Source organism: Paroedura picta, chromosome 3 (genome assembly GCF_049243985.1).
Source record: "Paroedura picta isolate Pp20150507F chromosome 3, Ppicta_v3.0, whole genome shotgun sequence".
Classification (NCBI taxonomy): Eukaryota; Metazoa; Chordata; class Lepidosauria; order Squamata; family Gekkonidae; genus Paroedura; species Paroedura picta.
In genome coordinates, this window is record NC_135371.1 from 1,907,904 (window position 1) to 1,925,819 (window position 17,916).

The 17,916-nt window shown below is 49.2% G+C and overlaps 1 protein-coding gene across 1 annotated transcript; it reads right to left on the reverse strand.

The window, feature by feature from the left end:
- Positions 1 to 6,981: 6,981 nt before the first annotated feature.
- LOC143833936 (uncharacterized) lies at positions 6,982 to 16,242 on the reverse strand. The gene is given in 4 exon segments (XM_077330281.1): positions 6,982 to 10,757; positions 10,759 to 12,859; positions 14,628 to 14,754; positions 15,746 to 16,242. Coding segments are annotated over 4 exon segments (2,541 nt in total). The 5' UTR covers positions 15,893 to 16,242; the 3' UTR covers positions 6,982 to 10,591.
- Positions 16,243 to 17,916: the final 1,674 nt, after the last annotated feature.

The following is a 17,916-nucleotide window of genomic DNA, read 5'->3' on the forward strand; positions in this document are numbered from 1 at the left end:
GAGGGGATCGGGGCCACGGGGCCTGCAAAAGGGAGCTCCTCCGCCAGGCCCCGGGCTGAGGCCGGCCAAAGCCCCCCGTTGCCCGATTCTCCGGCCTGCCTGGAACAGTCAGGGAATCCCTCCTGCAGCTGGGAGCCGCTTCTGCCATCCTGCCCCCCCCCCCGCCAGAGCCGAGGAGCCCAGTGTGGGCTTTGGCCCTGGAGAGGCGAGGGGGGCGGGGGGCTGCAGGGGCCCAGGGTCCCCCCCACAGGACACGGCGCCCCTGAGCCCCTGAGCGGAGCCATTGGGGGGCTGTGACTCTCCGTCTGCGGCTGAGCTCCAGGCAAAGGGATGGCCCGGACCTTCAAGCCCCGGGTAGCTCTGGGGCCAGCACATCTCGGCCCAGCTTTCCCACCCCGAAAAGGTCTCCGGCACCCAACCCCACTGGGACTCCTGCCGGCTGGCCCCACTCCCTGCCAGCCCCTCGGGCCACTCCCCAAGGCCCAGAGCTCCCCAGGGTCCTCCGTCCCGCCCCCCCAGCCCCCCAGCCCCGGAGGTCCCCTTCTTGGCCTGGCTTCTGTAGCGGGGCTGCGGCCAGGCCTTGGGCCCGTCTGCTGGCTGAGCCCAGCTGGAGAGAAGCTTGAGAAAGGTCTTCTCAGGCAGGGCAGCAATATTTGGAACGACCCCCCCCCCCGCCCCCGAGCGAGATTCATCTGGCAACTGTCTCTTGTCCACTTCCCCAATGAGCGAAGGTTTCTGTCATGCCCCCAGGAGCTGTGGTTCACACCCTGCCTTGCGTTGGGGGTGGGCTTTTCTATAGATAACTACATGTTTTACGGGAATTGTTTTACGTCTTTTGAAATGTTTTCACGTCCAAGTGTTTCTTCATGTTGGGTGCCTTGGGGACGCCCATTTGAATGGAAAGGCGATACTAAAAGGTTTTAAATAAATCAGTCTGTATACATAAAAGGCACCCTCTGCTTCTTTGTCTTGTGATAAGCTTGACTCCTCAGAAACTCAGGTTAGAGGCCTCAGAATTGACCAGCATCTTCTGGAGGATTGTGGGGAATGTCGCAGGAGACACAAAGGGAACGACAACATCCAGGCCCTAAATGGTGTTTTTGTGAACCTGGAAAATATGGCTGGTGCCTCAAAATTGACCTCGGTAGTCCAGCTGATGATGGGAGCTGCTGAGCCCAAAACAAAGGGAATGCCCATTGGCACTTACCCTGAAGGGTACTTCTCCCTGGGTTCTAGGACTCCCTCCTTGATGGGTGGTTCTCACCGCTGGTGCTAGGGAGGCAGGCCTTAAATTTACTTCCTCTCCCTGGTAGAACCGCCCTCATCTTCAGTTGTGATCCTTCCAAAGCTCAGAGAAACAATACTCCAAACTACCGTAACCATAACTCTCTGTAATAATTTTTCTTTTCTTTTCTTTTTTTATAATAAGAACATGAAATAGTGGAAGAGGAAGCAGAACAAACAGTTCCGAACAACTAAATTCCAGTATTCCCCCTTTTCCTGTCCCATAATGACTATAACAGGACTACATTTCAGACGACGCCCAGGGAGGGCTGGATGGAGTCCTAGAACCCAGGGAGAAGCACCCTTCACGGTAAGTGCCAATGGGCCTTCTCCCCTGGTTCGAGGACTCCATCCTTGATGGGATATGCAAGAGCTTCCTTTGTCCCGGGCGGGATTGTGTCGTCTGAATGTAAGCCTTGTAAAAGAACACTTCTGCCAAAGGCAGCCTCCGCTGCGCTGTAACCACTAAGCTTATAGTGCCTAATAAAGGTGGAAACTGAAGACCAGGTAGCCGCTTGCAGATCTGTTCTACAGAGGCAGAATTTATCATGGCAGCATTTGTTGCCGCCCCCCTAACTGAATGCGCTGTAATGCCAGAGGGCACAGGCCTACCCAATGAACTGTATGCTTCAGCAATACAATCCCTGAGACACTTTCCGATAGCCACAGTAGACATCCTTTCCCCTTTATTAGGCGGAGAAATGCTTATGAACATTGACTCTGATCTCCTAAATGGCTCCGTACGTATAAGGAATGCCTTGAGGGCCCTTCGTACATCTCATCTATGCCACAAAACTTCTTTAGGATGTTTAGGGTCAGGAAAGAATGTAGGCAAATTGATTTCCCGCATCCTGTGGAATCTAGATTCCACCTTGGGCCTAAATATAGGATCTGTCCACAAAACCACCTTATCTTTGTGGAACCCACAAAGATCTTTCCTAATGGATAAAGCTCCTAATTCTGAAATTCGTCTAGCAGACGTTACTGCAACTAAGAAAATAACCTTGAGTCGCAAATGTCTCAATGAAATATCCTGTAAAGGTTCAAAAGGTTGTCTCAGCAACGCTGATAGTACCACACTCAGGCTCCCAGTTGGGAAACGATGCACGGCTGGGGGAGAAACTACCGTGGCTCCCCTCAGAAACCTCGTAACGTGAGGATGCTTGGCTAAGGGAAACCCTTGAACCTTCGGAATGACTGTCGCCAAGGCTGCCCCCTGTCTACGTAATGTGGATGCTTTCAAACCCTGATCCAATCCTTCTTGTACAAATTCCAGTACGACCCATAACCCAGGCTTTAAAGGGTCCTGTTTTTTTTTTGTTTTTTTTTGTCTGCACCACCTGACAAATACCTTCCAAGAATAATTATATATCCTAACAGTAGAAGGTTTTCTGGCCGCCAGTATGGTGCTAGTCACCTTTTCACTAAGGCTGCATTTTAGCAGAGCTGACCGTTCAGTCTCCGCGCGGTCAGCTGTAGCCAGCCTGGCTCGTAATGCCAGACTGGCCCCTGTGTCAAGAGATCTGGTATTACCGGTAATGACAGGTGTTTCCCCACCGCTAGATGCAGGATTGTTGCCAACCATGGTCTGCGTGGCCAATAAGGAGCCACCAGGATTCCCTGTGCCCCTTGCTGTCTGACCTTTCTGAGCACCTTGGGAATGACTGGGACTGGAGGAAATGCATATAACAGACCCTGCGGCCACTGAGCCGTCAGGGCATCTATCTGTTCTGCTCTGCGTTGAGCAAACCTGGTGAAAAACCGAGGTAAGAGCGCCTTCTCCTGACTGGCCAATAGATCTACCACTGGATTGCCAAGGTGATCCACAATCATTTTGAATACACCCCGATTCAAGGACCATTCTGCTTCGGAAATCTCCTGTCTACGGAGCCAGTCGGCCTGTGCATTCAGGATCCCTTTGATATGTTCTGCTCTCAGGGACAGAAGAGTCTTCTCTGCCCATTGTAAAATCAGTGACGCTTCCTTGTGAAGTGAGGGAGATTTCGTCCCCCCTTGCTTGTTTAAATAAGCCTTGGCTGCAACATTGTCCGTTCTTACCAGGACATGCTTTTGCTGTAATTTGATTTGGAAGTGTACCAAGGCCAGTCGAATTGCTCTGATTTCCAATAGGTTTATTGGAAACTCCCTCTCTTGTGCTGACCATTTCCCTTGAACATGCCAAGTCTCCAGAGTGGCTCCCCACCCTGACAGACTGGCATCTGTGAGTAGGACTAATTCTTGTTCACGAAAAAGCGTCCCTGACCAAGATTCACCGGCTTCAGCCACCACAAGAGGCTGCTCCTTACGGCAGGAGTTAACCTGACTCTGATGTTTGACTTGGCTGTTATTTTCTCCTGAAATGGCCTTAGAAGGGACTGTAAAGGACGCAGGTGGAGATGCCCCCATTGTAATGCTTCCGTGTTTCTACCAGAACTCCCATGAGTTTTGCCAGTGTCATAAGTGAAGTTGATTTTTCCCGTATCACAGCCCCCACCAGATCTCTGGTCTTTTTGATCCAATTTGATCCAAAAACCAATTTTCCTTTTTTCGTGTTCAACAAAACTCCCAGATGCTCCAAAGCACTGGGTAGGAACCATGGAACTCTTTTTCCAGATTGACTAGAAATCCGATTTCCTTCAGAGTGGTAATCACTCTCTCTGTGTGTGATGTTGATTCCTGAGCTGATGACGCTCGGATCAAGAGGTCGTCCGAAAATGACGTATTAACACGCCTGACTGGCGTAATGCCACAAATGGAATTGGACGCCAATCCCCGTTTGATTTTGGCACTGTAAACAGAATTGAGTATACTCCTTTTCTCTGTTCCTCTGCAGGAACTATTTCTATTGCTCTTATGTTTAGTAGATGTTGGACTGCTTTTAGCAGAGCATCTCTCTTGAGCCGATTTGCGCTTAATGGGGACACCAGAAACCTGTTGGGGTGAATTGCAAAAAATTCTATTTTGTAACCAACCTGAACTATCTCTGCAGCCCATTAGACGGACTGCGCTTCAACCATCTGTGAGGGAACAATGACAAACGACCCCCTACCGGAATCTCCCCGTCCTCTAGGGAGTCATGCTTTATTCTGGGAGGAGTCCCTGTCCGGCTTCTCCTGTCTGTTGAAGCCTTGTCTGTTATATCGGGAGTAACGTCCCCTACGAAGGGAATATCGACTATTCCCCCAGGATCCTCTCCTGTTCTCCTGAAATCTTGGTAGGGTGTTCTGTGATCTGAAAGAAAAGCCTTGAAACTTTCTATCATTACCACGTCTAACAAACTTTGGCATCATTTGCTTTTTATCTCGGGTTTCGATCAAAATTCTATTCAATGCATCCCCGAACAATTTATCTCCCTGAAAGGGGTAGGCAATAACAATGGATTTGGAATGATTGTCTGCAGGCCAGGCCCTCAGCCAAAGACCACGCCTAGCAGCTGCCAAGGACGCAAGTCCCCTGGCTGCGAAAATAACTGCATCCAAAGTAGCATCTGCTAAATAACAAACGGCCTTTAACAGTCGTGATACACCTTCAGTAGACTTCTTGTCTGCTTCAGGAATTAATCTTACCAGCTTTCCAGTCCAGACTATCGAAGCCCTAGCCGTTATGGAAGCTGTGGACGAGGCTCTAATGGCCATACTACAGCCTCATGTGCCTTTTTGAGAGAAAAATCTGCCTTTTTATCCACCTGGTCTCTAAGGTGACCCTCACCATCCTGAGAAACCAGACCCTGTGACTGCAAGGCCGTGACTGGTGCATCGACCAGAAATGTCTGTAAAACTCTTCCACATAGTCTGAGAGTTTGTACATGTTTTTTTTTTAATAAATGCCGGAAATTGCTTGTTAGCCATAGGTTTTTGCCATTCTGCCTTAATCTTTTTTTTTTTCCCAAAAAAAAACTCAGGCATAGGAAACACCTTTTGTACGACCTCCACAGGAGGAAAAAATTCTTCCTTACCTTTCACTCTAGGCTTCATATCTTTTTCTGGCGGTGCCTCAGCTGCCTCTGGCTGAATAAGGGCTAAAGCCACAATACATTTCTGCAATAAATCTTGAAAATCCTCCTGTTTAAAAATCTCCGAGTTGACTCAGGGACCTGAATATCTTCCTCCATCGCCTGTGTCCCCTGTTCTTCATCCATCAAAAACTCACCTTCTGGATCGCTCACAGACGATCCTGAGGACATAGGTAAATTATAGCATATTTTTCTAGCCGCCTTGGTGGGAACGGACTGAGGAACCTGCTCATAGTGAACAGAATGCGATGGGGAATAATATTGAACAGGAGGATGCAGCATCCTAGGCGGCAAAGGTAAAGAAGGCACCTTTAAAGCAGACCTCTGCTGATAAAACGAATTCATTTCGTTTCTTAACATACGCTTCATAAAATTGAACATTTCTGAGGACATGCCAGCAGGCAGCCCTTCACTCACATTTGCAGGTCTGTCTCCAGAAGAAGTGCCCGGCTGTGGGTGTCCCAGAGAGCCAACAGAGGTTTGGGATTCACCTGGTATGAGAGAGCTCGTGCTGTCATTTTGGCACTCAGCCACTAGGGGGACTCCTTCCCCCAGGTGCAACTCAGAGCTCCGCACATGGCTGCCCTGGAGGCCAAGGCTCCCTGCAGAGCTAATCATGATGCAGTCAGAATTGGAGCTTGTTTGTTCATGCAGAACGCCTCTGCTAGCCCCGTCACACTTCTCTCCACGCAGCCTTTTGGCTGATTTGCAAGTAGCCTTCCTAGGCTTCTCGGGCTGCCACGGTCAGTAAGGTTCCCGATGGAACGCAATCTGCCGGGCCCGTAGCTCCACCGGCAGCTCCATGCGTGCCTGGGAGACCAGACTCCAACAAATAGTCACCTTGAAAAACACTTGTTGCCATTCTGAACAGTAAGTACATTTCCTATCCATCTAACTTTAAACTCTAACCTGGCAACATTAACTATTAATTAACTTTGCTTATAACTAAATAATCTTAATAAACTATGAACTACCCCCCCCCCCATTTTCCCCCCCTGGAGAATGAACTGGCAGGGAAAGATACAGAGGAAAGAAGAAGTAGAAGGATTTTAGTATAGAAATTCCAACTAACAGTCTTAATCTAGCTTCTATAAAAAAAAGGTGAAGAGCTAATGCTCACACAACCGCACTCCCTGCAGGCAGGAGAAAAACTGAAGATGAGGGCGGTTCTACCAGGGAGACAGGCAGAGGAAGTAAATTTAAGGCCTGCCTCCCTAGCACCAGCGGTGAGAACCACCCATCAAGGATGGAGTCCTAGAACCAGGGGAGAATGGGAAGACCCTCGCCCAGGTTCTGGCCACGTGACCCGTTAGCAATTAGGCAGCCTGACCTGGATAGCCCAAGGCAAGCTCAGTCTCGGAAGCTGAGCTGGGCTGACCCTGACTAATATTTGGATGGGAGACCTTCAAGGAACACCAGGGTCATGATGCAGAAGCACGCTGCGACAAATCGCCTCTGAACATCCCTTGCCTAGCTGCCAGAGACTCCTAGGATCTCTCGGCCAAACTGCACACAATACCGAACCACAAATCAACACAGAGCAATTGGGCATCCAATTTCAGGGTCTGTGTCCTTCACCACATGTTCTTGCTCCACTTGCAATGCAGTGAGATTCCTATTGGAGCAGTGGGAGAAACTCTTGGGGAGGCTCTTACAGTTCAATGAAACGCGACCAGCTCTAGGCGTTCAAAGAGTTAATTCTTTATTAGGCAAGAATTTGACAGGGATACACAGATGCCAACTGATCCTAGAATATTTTTTTGGGGGGGAGGGTAAGCAAAAAAGGCAGATCTTAACATTTCACAAGCTTAGCTAACAAACATGGAAGTTGAAAGCTGATCAGGTGTTCATTGGCCAAATGCAATGGAAAAATTGTAAGCCCCACAAGAGCACGGAGAGATCTCGCCCAAAAGGTTCCCTAACGGAAGCTGACAGCAGGAGCCTCACTTGGTGCTCTGCGTGACGCTTTTTGAAGAGAACGCAGCAGGGAGAGAGAGAAATATTTCTGTCTTTAACCCAAGATTGTCGTCAAGATCAAACAATTGGTCACCAAAGCGGTGGGCAAGAAAAGCAAACCGGTGTACCCCAAATATACATCTTCAGAGCACCCACTGATTCCTCAAAGCAGAGGGGGAAAACTAAACTTGACCCTTCAAGATGAAAGGAGCGTCAAAACTGCACTTTCTCCTGCTACAAAGATGAAGAGTCAGGAGCTTAAAAACTGTCCTGCACTTTTGCTGAACGATACAAAAGTTACGAAACAAGCTGGGGTGTGGCTAGAGATGTCGTCCTGCGAGGGTGGCAGGGCATCTGCTCTGCTATCTCTGAAGCCTGACAGGGGTCAATTGCACAAGCAATTGGCAGAAAAGAGGAGGGGCACGCAAACCCCACCTCACCTTTCTACCCAGGAAGTTCTTGGGGCCGTCTCCAATCCTTTAGGGAGTATATCTCCCTGGATTATAGGCTGTCAGCGTTCCAGGTCCAGAGGACGACTGCCATTTTCTACCTCGGACTTTCTTTACTTTCTTTAATCTTAAAGTATCTGCTTCAACCCTACATGATGATTTACCACAAATGAACGTTTTGAACTGAGGGGAGGACATCGGCTGAGTTCCAAAACATCATTTACTGCAAGTATCTCTCGTTTTTTTTCTCCGTCTCTCTTCCTGCATCAAAGCCCTTTGTTTCCCCCCTCCTCTTACTCTGATCTGCCTGAAGCCACCTCGTTAAGAGGCAGGCTAATTCTCCTAACTAAGCAGAAGAAGGACTCAAATCAACTCGAATTAATTGGCAAAAGCTCTTATTGTAATTGTTTTGGTTTTCGAAGATAAGAGATAAGAGCTGTGAATGGGAAAATCTCAGGAGAACTCTGTGCCAGCACGAGAATATCTGCCTTAACTGACTTCAATACGTCACATGCCTGTGCCGGAACATTAGAGGATAAAACAGAGGCCCTCTACTGGCCACTTGTAAAATTGTTTGAGGCCGGGGTTTTTTAAAGTCAAAATCATGTCTATGTTAAAAAGATTGGCTCATCTAATAGAGATACAAACCCAAGATTACAAAGTATTTTTAGATGGACTGGTCAAAAATATCTCCAAGGAGATCCAAGATGGCAAGGAAGAAGTCTCCAATAGGAATGATGGATCAATAACAGTGGCTGATGACAGCTTTAAACAAGGTGGAAAACCAACAGTAGAAGAGAAATCTGAAATTCATATCTTCAAGGAGATCCAAGATGCCAAGGAAGATGTCTTTAACAGGAATAATGGATCAATAACAGTGGCTGATGACAGCTCTAAACAAGGTGGAAAACCAACAGTAGAAGAGAAATCTGAAATTCTGGAGACGGAAAATGGGATGCCGGAGTTCTGCAGCCCAGATAAGGACACCCTTTTTAAAAAGACGTACAGCCATCTCAAAGCAACAGTGTACAAAAATCAATCAAAAGAAATATGGATCTGCAGTGAAAGTAACCGATTTAAAGGATCTCTTTGGGGAAAAAATTGTATTGATACTGGAGTCCAGGAGGTGCAACGGCCTCAAGATTTATCGATGCATATTCTGCGGGAAAGAGTACAACTGCACTTTCTACGCCAAAGGCCAATGGGACAGAATATAATTTTACGGGAACGACAAGATGTAGCAAGCCTCGAGATGAGACCCCCTTAAGAAGACCGAAAGCTCATATTGTTTTATGTTTAATGTTATACTGTATCCTATATTTCCATTTTTATGAAAAAGGGGAAGCAGTGTCTCTTTCTCTCCTGTTTTTTGTCTCTTTTCCTTTGTAGGCATATAGGTAATATAATCATTAGTGCTGAAAATATAAAATGGGGTTCTCCCCCCTTATTTTTTCTTTCTTCTATTAGTGTATTGTCCTAGGACCAAAAGCCTACACTGACTTGTAGAAAATGTTTAATGTTAAGCTTTCAACTTAAATCTGAAAATATATCTGTCAGGATGGTTCTTAGAATGGGTCAAGCATAAATTGTTTTGTAGATGTATCAGAACCAAGGATAAGGAGAAGCTATAGAAGACTGAAAGCTTATATTGTTCTATGTTTAATGTTAAGCATTTAATCTAAACCTGGAAATCTTATTATTCTCTGTATTAACAACATATACTGTATCCTACATTGCTATTTTTATGAAAAAGGGGAAGCAGTGCCTTTTTTCTCTCTTGTTTCTTTTTCTTAGTAGGCATATAGGTAATATAATCGTTAGTGTTGGAAATATAAAATGGGGCTTTCCCCCCTTATTATTTTTTTTTATTGGTGTATTGTTATAGGGCCAAAGCTCATATTGATCTGTAGAAAATGCAAAGCTCTCAACTTATACCTGTCAGGATGGCTCTTAGAATGGGTCAAGTATAAATGGTTTGTAGATGTATCTGTATTAAGGATAAGGAATAATAACTTTTCTTTTGTATATCTAAACAGGCCTTTTTTTTTTTTTATGGAGTGGAAATGTGGATGGCTCCTAGACTCATGGCTCTTAGAGTTTTGGGCAAAAGTTTATATCACTGTGGAGTCAATGTGGGGTCGTATATTCCCAAATGATGATTATATTTTATTTACTGCTTTTTGTATCAATAACTCGTGTTGCATCCTATATTTCTATCTTTATGAAAATAAAAAAAATCATTATAAAAAAAAAAGTTACGAAACAATATAAGAATACCCTGAATCAGCATGGCAGTCTTCAAGCAAAGGTTGGATGCACACTTTTCTTGGATGCTTTAGGATGCTCTGGGCTGATCCTGCGTTGAGCAGGGGGTTGGACTAGAAGGCCTACATGGCCCCTTCCAACTCTAGGATTCTGTGAATATAAATATCTATGATTCAAGTCACATATAGGTGACCCTTCTGTCTGGGAAAATGTCTCCGTGTGGCAGTATTCTAAAGCCCAGAAGTTTCTCCAAGTGCTTCCTTTTAGAAAGGTCGAAATTGCAATATTCGGACTCTGGCATGCCCCCCTCCGATGGCTCCCTCCAACCCCCCTGTAATCTTACAGGCTTCCTGCAATAGCGGTCCTGCCCCGTGTGTTCCAATGAGGCAAAGAAGACCACTCTTTCACTGTCCTGCGCTTACCTGGGGAACTCTGGATTCTCTTGCTCTTTCACCCTGTGCTCTTTTAAATGTTCTTCCATCTCCCAATGAAACATTCGTCCTACAAGCTCTCTTGGCTTTCTCCTCACACAGCTTCCAGTGGGAATTCTTTAATGGGATGCAAGCTTTCCACTAGGAGAAAAGCTTTCCACCCCAATACTCCAGGCATTCATACAGTTTCTGACCTATGCCCATTTTAGACGGGAAGTAGGAATCCCCCTCTGGATGAAGCTTTCCCCATATACCAAGAATTTACATGTTTGTTTTTCTGTGAGAAATATTTTAGGGGAAGAAAGATTTCTCTGCTGAATGGAACTTTCCCCACACTCCAAGCATCTATATGGTTTCTTCCTTGTGAATCCTCTGATGAGAAGCAAGGCTTCCACTCTGAGTGAAGCTTTTCCCACAAGCCAAACATTTATATGGTCTTTCTCCTGTGTGAATTCTCCTATGAGCAGTAAGATGTCCTCTCTCATTGAAGCATTTTCCACACTCCGGGCATTTATATGGTTTCTCCCCTGTGTGAATTCTCTGATGGGAAGTAAGATTTCCCCTCTGAACGAAACTTTTCCCACACTCCAGGCATTTATATAGTTTTTCTCCTGTGTGAATTCTTCGATGGGCAGTAAGATATTTCCTCCGAATGAAACTTTTCCCACACTCCAGGCATCTATATGGTTTTTCTCCTGTGTGAATTCTCTTATGAGCAGTAAGATCTCCTCTCTCATTGAAGCATTTTCCACACTCTGGGCATTTATATGGCTTCTCCCCTGTGTGAATTCTTTGATGGTCAGTAAAAGTTTTCCTTTGAATGAAACTTTTCCCACACTCCAAGCAGTTGTACGGTTTTTCTCCTGTGTGAATTCTCTGATGAATAGTAAGAGCTCCTCTCCGACTGAAGCATTTTCTACACTCCAGGCATTCATATGGTTTTTCTCCTGTGTGAATTCTTTGATGGGCAGTAAGACTTCCGCTGAAGCATTTCCCACACTCCAGGCATTTATATGGCATCTCCCCTGTGTGAATTCTTTGATGGGCAGTGAGAGCTCCCCTCTGAATGAAACTTTTCCCACACTCCAGGCATTTATATGGTCTTTCTCCTGTGTGAATTCTTTGATGGGCAGTAAGATGTCCTCTCCCGATGAAGCATTTTCCACACTCCGGGCATTCATATGGCATCTCCCCTGTGTGAATTCTTTGATGGATAGTGAGAACTCCCTTCTGAATGAAAGTTTTCCCACACTCCAGGCATTTATATGGTCTTTCTCCTGTGTGAATTCTTTGATGGACAGTAAGAGTTCCTCTCCCGCTGAAGCATTTTCCACACTCCGGGCATTCATATGGCATCTCCCCTGTGTGAATTCTTTGATGGACAGTAAGATTTGCTCTCTCACTGAAGCATTTTCCACACTCCGGGCATTTATATGGTCTTTCTCCTGTGTGAATTTTTTGATGGACTTTAAGTTGTCCTCTCCGACTGAAGCATTTTCTACACTCCAGGCATTCATATGGTTTTTCTCCTGTGTGAATTCTTCGATGGGCAGTAAGAGCTCCCCTCTCAGTGAAGCATTTTCCACACTGCGAACATTTATATGGTTTTTCTCCTGTGTGAATTCTTCGATGGGCAGTAAGAGCTCCCCTCTCAGTGAAGCATTTCCCACACTCCGGGCATTTATGTTTCTTCTCCCCTGTGTGAATTATTTGATGGGCAGTGAGAGCTCCCCTCTGAATGAAACTTTTCCCACACTCCAGGCATTGATATGGTCTTTCTCCTGTGTGAATTCTCTGATGGGCAGTAAGAGTTCCTCTCCCGCTGAAGCATTTTCCACACTCCGGGCATTTATATGGTTTCTCCCCTGTGTGAATTCTCTGATGGGAAGTAAGATTTCCCCTCCGAATGAAACTTTTCCCACACTCCAGGCATTTATATGGTCTTTCTCCTGTGTGAATTCTTCGATGGGGAGTAAGATATTTCCTTCGAATGAAACTTTTCCCACACTCCAGGCATTTATATGGTTTTTCTCCCGTGTGAACTCTTTGATGGACTTTAAGTTGTCCTCTCCCGCTGAAGCATTTTCCACACTCCAGGCATTCATATGGTTTCTTTCCTATGTGGGTTCCTTGATCAGTAGTAATGTAATCCTTCTGCCCAGAAGCTTTTTCATGCTCCAAATATTCATATGCATTTTTTCTGTTGTTGGCCTTGCAATCGATACGATTGCCTGATTTCTCATGAGCTTGTTCTGCGCCAGTGGTGGCCTCATTCGTGTCACACCCTCTGTAGATGCCCTGGAGTTGTGCAGCTTCTTGTGAGACAGGACCTTGTAGGAAACAGGAATTATTCCCGACTTGTTCTTCTCCCTCATCTTTCTTCAGTACATTAGAACATGCTGGGTTCTCCTTCACTTCTGGCTGCTCTGCTGTTTCATCTCCTGGCTCCCACACGCACCGCGCTGAAAGAGAGAAATCTTCCATGAAACGGACCCCATTAAACTGGGGCAGAAAATACAAGATGGGAAAGCTTTGCTGTCTGGAAATGCTTTGAAAACTCTTGCTTGGGAGACCGGCCCTGGCAAATCCGAGCCTGTATTGACTGACAGGCCACCTGTGGTGAGAAAAGGGGGGGCAGCATTTCGTGGGAGCACCTATGTATACACCCGCCCTTCCTTGACTCAAACCGCAAGTCAAAAGAGCTGCCCCAAAATAGCCCCCCCCCCCCCCGGTAGGTTTGCAGTCAGGCAGAGATGCTGCTTGGCTACTTAGCACAATTCTAATTTGTCTTACTTTAAAGGTATTCCACGCCAGAAGACAGTGTCATGGGGCTTTCTGCAGTAGAAGTATAGGGCCCATTCTATTGTTTAGCCAGCTTTGACCAATTACAGACTGTCTTTGTCTTCATGTCTGTAACCCACAGTTTGGGTCTCATGAGGCTGGTGAGAGACGCTGTCAGTCAAGGTGGAAGGGAAGTCAGGGTGGCCTTGGGGAAGGGAGGGACTTCAATGGGGCCTAATGCCACAGAGTCCCCCCTCCAGGGCAGGGCATGAATTTCTGTTGCCTAGAGATGAGCTGTAATTCCGGTGGGGTCTCCAGGACTCACCCGGAGTCTAGCGTCCCTAACTAGGACATCAGAAATGCAGGTTCAGATCCCTCTGCCATGGACTTGGGCCCATTACACACATTCTGCCTAACCTACCTCACAGGGTCGTTGGGAGGGGAACAATGTAAGTTTCTTTGAGTCCCCGTTGGGAGAGTACTTGATAGATAGCAGAACTATTAACTCCCCATCATTCATAATATTAACAAAGATTTGCCACCATAACTATTAAATACATTCTGGGGATCTATTAATTCCTCCCTTCCCCCCCCCCCCAGTTCACACTATGCTCCTATTAATGCGTCTGGAGTTCTAGTCCTACGGCCAAAATACTAGACCTCGAGGACATCTGATGAAGGGGATGGGCAGTAGGGTCAGGGCAGAGAGCAGGAAACACTACTTTACACAGAAAGGGATTGAAATGTGGAATTGGCTGCCAGACGATGACTGAATATGCGACAGACAACCAATAGATCAAAACTTTAGGAGAAAATGGAGCCCAGTTTTAGATTATACTGATCAGTAAAAACTGAATGGGAAACTGACAAAGTGTATATGTAAATTTTGGAAAAAAATCTATAAGAAGAAGAGTTGGTTCTTATATGCCACTTTCTCTACCCGAAGGAGTCTCAAAGTGGATTACAAGTGCCTTCCCTTTCCTCTCCCCTTCAACAGGCACCCTGTGAGGTGGGTGAGGCTGAGAGAGCTCTGAGGGAACAGCTTTTTCACTGCTGTGTCGAGCCCAAGGCCACCCAGCTGGCCAGTATGGGGGATGTAAAATAGTCTCAAGTTTCTCTCTCTCCCTTCTTTCCAGAAACCCCCTGGAATGTGCCTCATTCAGATGGATATGACAAAAATCCTACAGGGGGCATCAAAGGAGGAGCATGTTCAGATTAGGAACTTCCTGTTATTACAGTTAGACAGTTAGGTCTCTCTCTCGCTCTTGCTCTCTTTCTCTCTCTGCGAGCAGAAGGCCTCCTGCCTCACAGGAAGGACTGCAGAGGGGGACAGAGGCCAGCTATGGGGCCCAGGCCGGACAGCCTGACCCTTTCCTTCTGAATGAGGGACTTCCTTCCACTCTCTCCACAAAGCACAAAGTAAAAAGTCCAGGGGAAGGGAATCCTCACCCAGAAAGGCCACCGTGTCATAATTCTCCCGCATGACTTCCTTGCAGAGCTCTCTCTGGGCGGGCAGCAGCAGGGCCCACTCCTCCGGGGTGAAATACACGGCTACCTCCTCAAAGGACACCCAGCCCTGGAAAGAAGGAGAAGGAAGCATTTCTTTACAGGACTGGGAAGCTGATCCACGTGGGGGGGGGGGGGAGGCAAAATGAAGGGAGCCAATGAACACAGAGCTGGCTGAGCACTGGGACCTCAAGGAGAAAGTCTTGGGAACTGGCACCGCTCGGAGGCGCTGGGAGCAGCTAAATGTGGCAGGGCCTTTTCTGGGGTGGTCCCCAGACTTTGGAACAACCTCCCTCTGGGGATTCACCAGGTGATGCAAACACACCTCTGCAGCCACAGCACCTGTCCCCTCTGTGCCCTGCCCTGCCAGAGAAAGAGGGGGGGTCATGTTTTAAAGGAGGAGCCACATTAGGAGGAGAAGGGAGAGGAGGAGGAGGAGGAGGAGGAAGAGAGCGGGTTTTTTTTTAATACCCTGCTTTTCATTATCCGAAGGAGGCCTAAAGCAGCTTAGAAACACCATGACCTTCCACACCCTGTGGGGTGGGTGGGCCCCAGAGAGCTAAAGGAGCATCTTTGGTAGAACTGCAACTAGCCCAAGGTTACCCGGCTGGCTGCTTGTGGAGGAGTGGGGAATCACACCCGGTGCCCCAGATTAGCCTGCCGCCCTTCCACCACCACACCAGGCTGGCCCTCAAAAGCCAGAGAGGTTCACATGAAAAGGGACGCATCACTTTCTGTGGGGAAATCCGTGGTCCAGGATTGCTACAAAGCTGCACCACCCCCAGCCCCAGTTCCAGACGGGGGGTGGGTGGGGGGGACCCCTGCCCTGCCTCTCCACTGGTGGGGGAGGGGGGTTGACCTTGGGCAGGACCAGAACCCAGAGGAAGGGGCCCGATCCCCAGAGCCTTGCGACAGAGAAAGGACCTGTCCTTCCTTCCTTCCTTCCTTCCTTCCTTCCTTCCTTCCTTCCTTCCTTCCTTCCTTCCTTCCTTCCTTCCTTCCTTCCTTCCTTCCTTCCTTCCTTCCTTCCGCTGCCTCTCTTTCCCACGACACCCCCTTACCTGAGTGGGCTGCATGGCGGCTCCTGTCCCTTCACCACCCAGAGGAGGTGGCCCAGGAGGCGTCGGAGGGGTCTTCCCCCGGTGGCCTGGAGGGTGAGAACGAAGGAGGGCCGGAAGCCCCGTTTTCTTTGACAGCCTCTTCAGCATCCCTCTCTTTCCAGATTTCGTTTATTTATATCTTTTAGTCTCCCTTCACCATTTGCAATGACGAGAACATAAAAGCAGCCGTGCTGGATCCGGCCAGTGGCCCGAATCCGGTCCAACACGCTGTGTCACACAGTGGCCGAAACCCAGGAGCCCTCCCACTGTCCCCCCCCCCAAGCCCCAAGAAAGCAGAGCATCTCTGCCCCAGACCTAAGAACACAAGGGAGGCCCTGTTGGATCAGGCCAATGGCCCATCCAGTGAAAAGACACGGTGTCACATGGTGGCCGAAAGCAGGTGCCCTCAGGAGGTCCACCCGTGGACCCAGAACTTCAGAAGTCCACCCCCCAGGCTCCCCCCCCCCAGACCCCAAGAAGACAGAGTCTTCCATCTATACCTTTTGGCTCAGAGCTACTGACCAACCTTTGCTCTAAATGCTTGTCCAATCCCCGCCGGTGTCTATGACCTAAGCCAGGGGTAGTCAACCTGTGGTCCTCCAGATGTCCATGGACTACAATTCACATGAGCCCCTGCCAACTGACTTAAGCCACCATCGCTTCCTGCAGCAGTGAATTCCACATGTTAATGACGAAGGGTGGAGGGTTCAGCTCAGTTTAGCTGGAAACCCCTCCCCCTAAAAAATGCCTTCCCAAATTCCCCAACACCATTACTTGAGGTACCTTGCATTACTGCAAGGTAGGTGGGGCTGAGAGAGCCCTGGCAGAACTGCTCTTTGAGAACAGCTCTAACTGGTCCAAAGTCACCCACCCGGCTGCAGGCGGAGGCGGAGCGGGGAACCCTTTTGATGCTGAAAAATGGCTTCTGTTGTGAATTATGACGTGAAGTTGCCTTACTACTAGGGTTGCCAGCTCTGGGTTGGGAAATACCTGGAGATTTCGGAGTGGGAGCCGGGAGTGGGCAAGATCTGGAGGGGGGGGAGGACCTCGGTGGAATGTCACGCCATGCAGCCCCCCCTCCCAAACAGCCCTTCTCTCCGGGGGAATTGAGCTCAGCCGCCTGGAGAGAAGCTAGAATTTGGGGGGTCCCCAGGTCCCCCCTGGAGGCTGGCATCCCTATGGCGCACGAAGCCGACTCCTCGGCCCGCAAGGCCAGTATTGCTGACTCCGGCCGGCAGCGGCTCGCCAGGGTCTGGGCCCAGCTCTTTCCCCACCACCTCGTGGCCGGCTCCTTCTCGCGGGAGATGCTGGGGATGGGACCCGGGGGGGGGCCTTGGCGTGCATGCCTGGCCAGCAGAGCCACAAGCCCCCGTGCTTGCTTGCATTGCATTGCATTATTGCATTGCATTTTCTGCATTGCATTGCATCCTTTTCTGCATTGCATCATTTTCTGCATTGCATAGCAGGGCCTCCCCTCCCTTCCCCTCCCTACTCACCGGCTCGGGCCAAGGCCGCCACTGGAAGATGCTCCGGCGGGGGGGGGGGGGGGGAGGCCGGCTCTGGCTGCCCCCCCACCCCGCCCCCTCCTCCCAGGCGCCTCCGGGGCAGCAGCCGCGCCCCTTTAACTCTTCAGGGGACGGCGGGCAGGGGAAGCCCCAGGAAGCCCCGGGAAGCTGCAGCCCCCTGGCGGTCCCTGGCCCCGAGGAAGCCCGCCTGGCCCCCCCCCTGGTGGAAGGAGCTCCCAGAGGGGATCGGGGCCACGGGGCCTGCAAAAGGGAGCTCCTCCGCCAGGCCCCGGGCTGAGGCCGGCCAAAGCCCCCCGTTGCCCGATTCTCCGGCCTGCCTGGATCAGTCAGGGAATCCCTCCTGCAGCTGGGAGCCGCTTCTGCCATCCTGCCCCCCCCCCCCGCCAGAGCCGAGGAGCCCAGTGTGGGCTTTGGCCCTGGAGAGGCGAAGGGGGCTGCAGGGGCCCAGGGTCCCCCCCACAGGACACGGCGCCCCTGAGCCCCTGAGCGGAGCCATTGGGGGGCTGTGACTCTCCGTCTGCGGCTGAGCTCCAGGCAAAGGGATGGCCTTGACCTTCAAGCCCCGGGTAGCTCTGGGGCCAGCACATCTCGGCCCAGCTTTCCCAC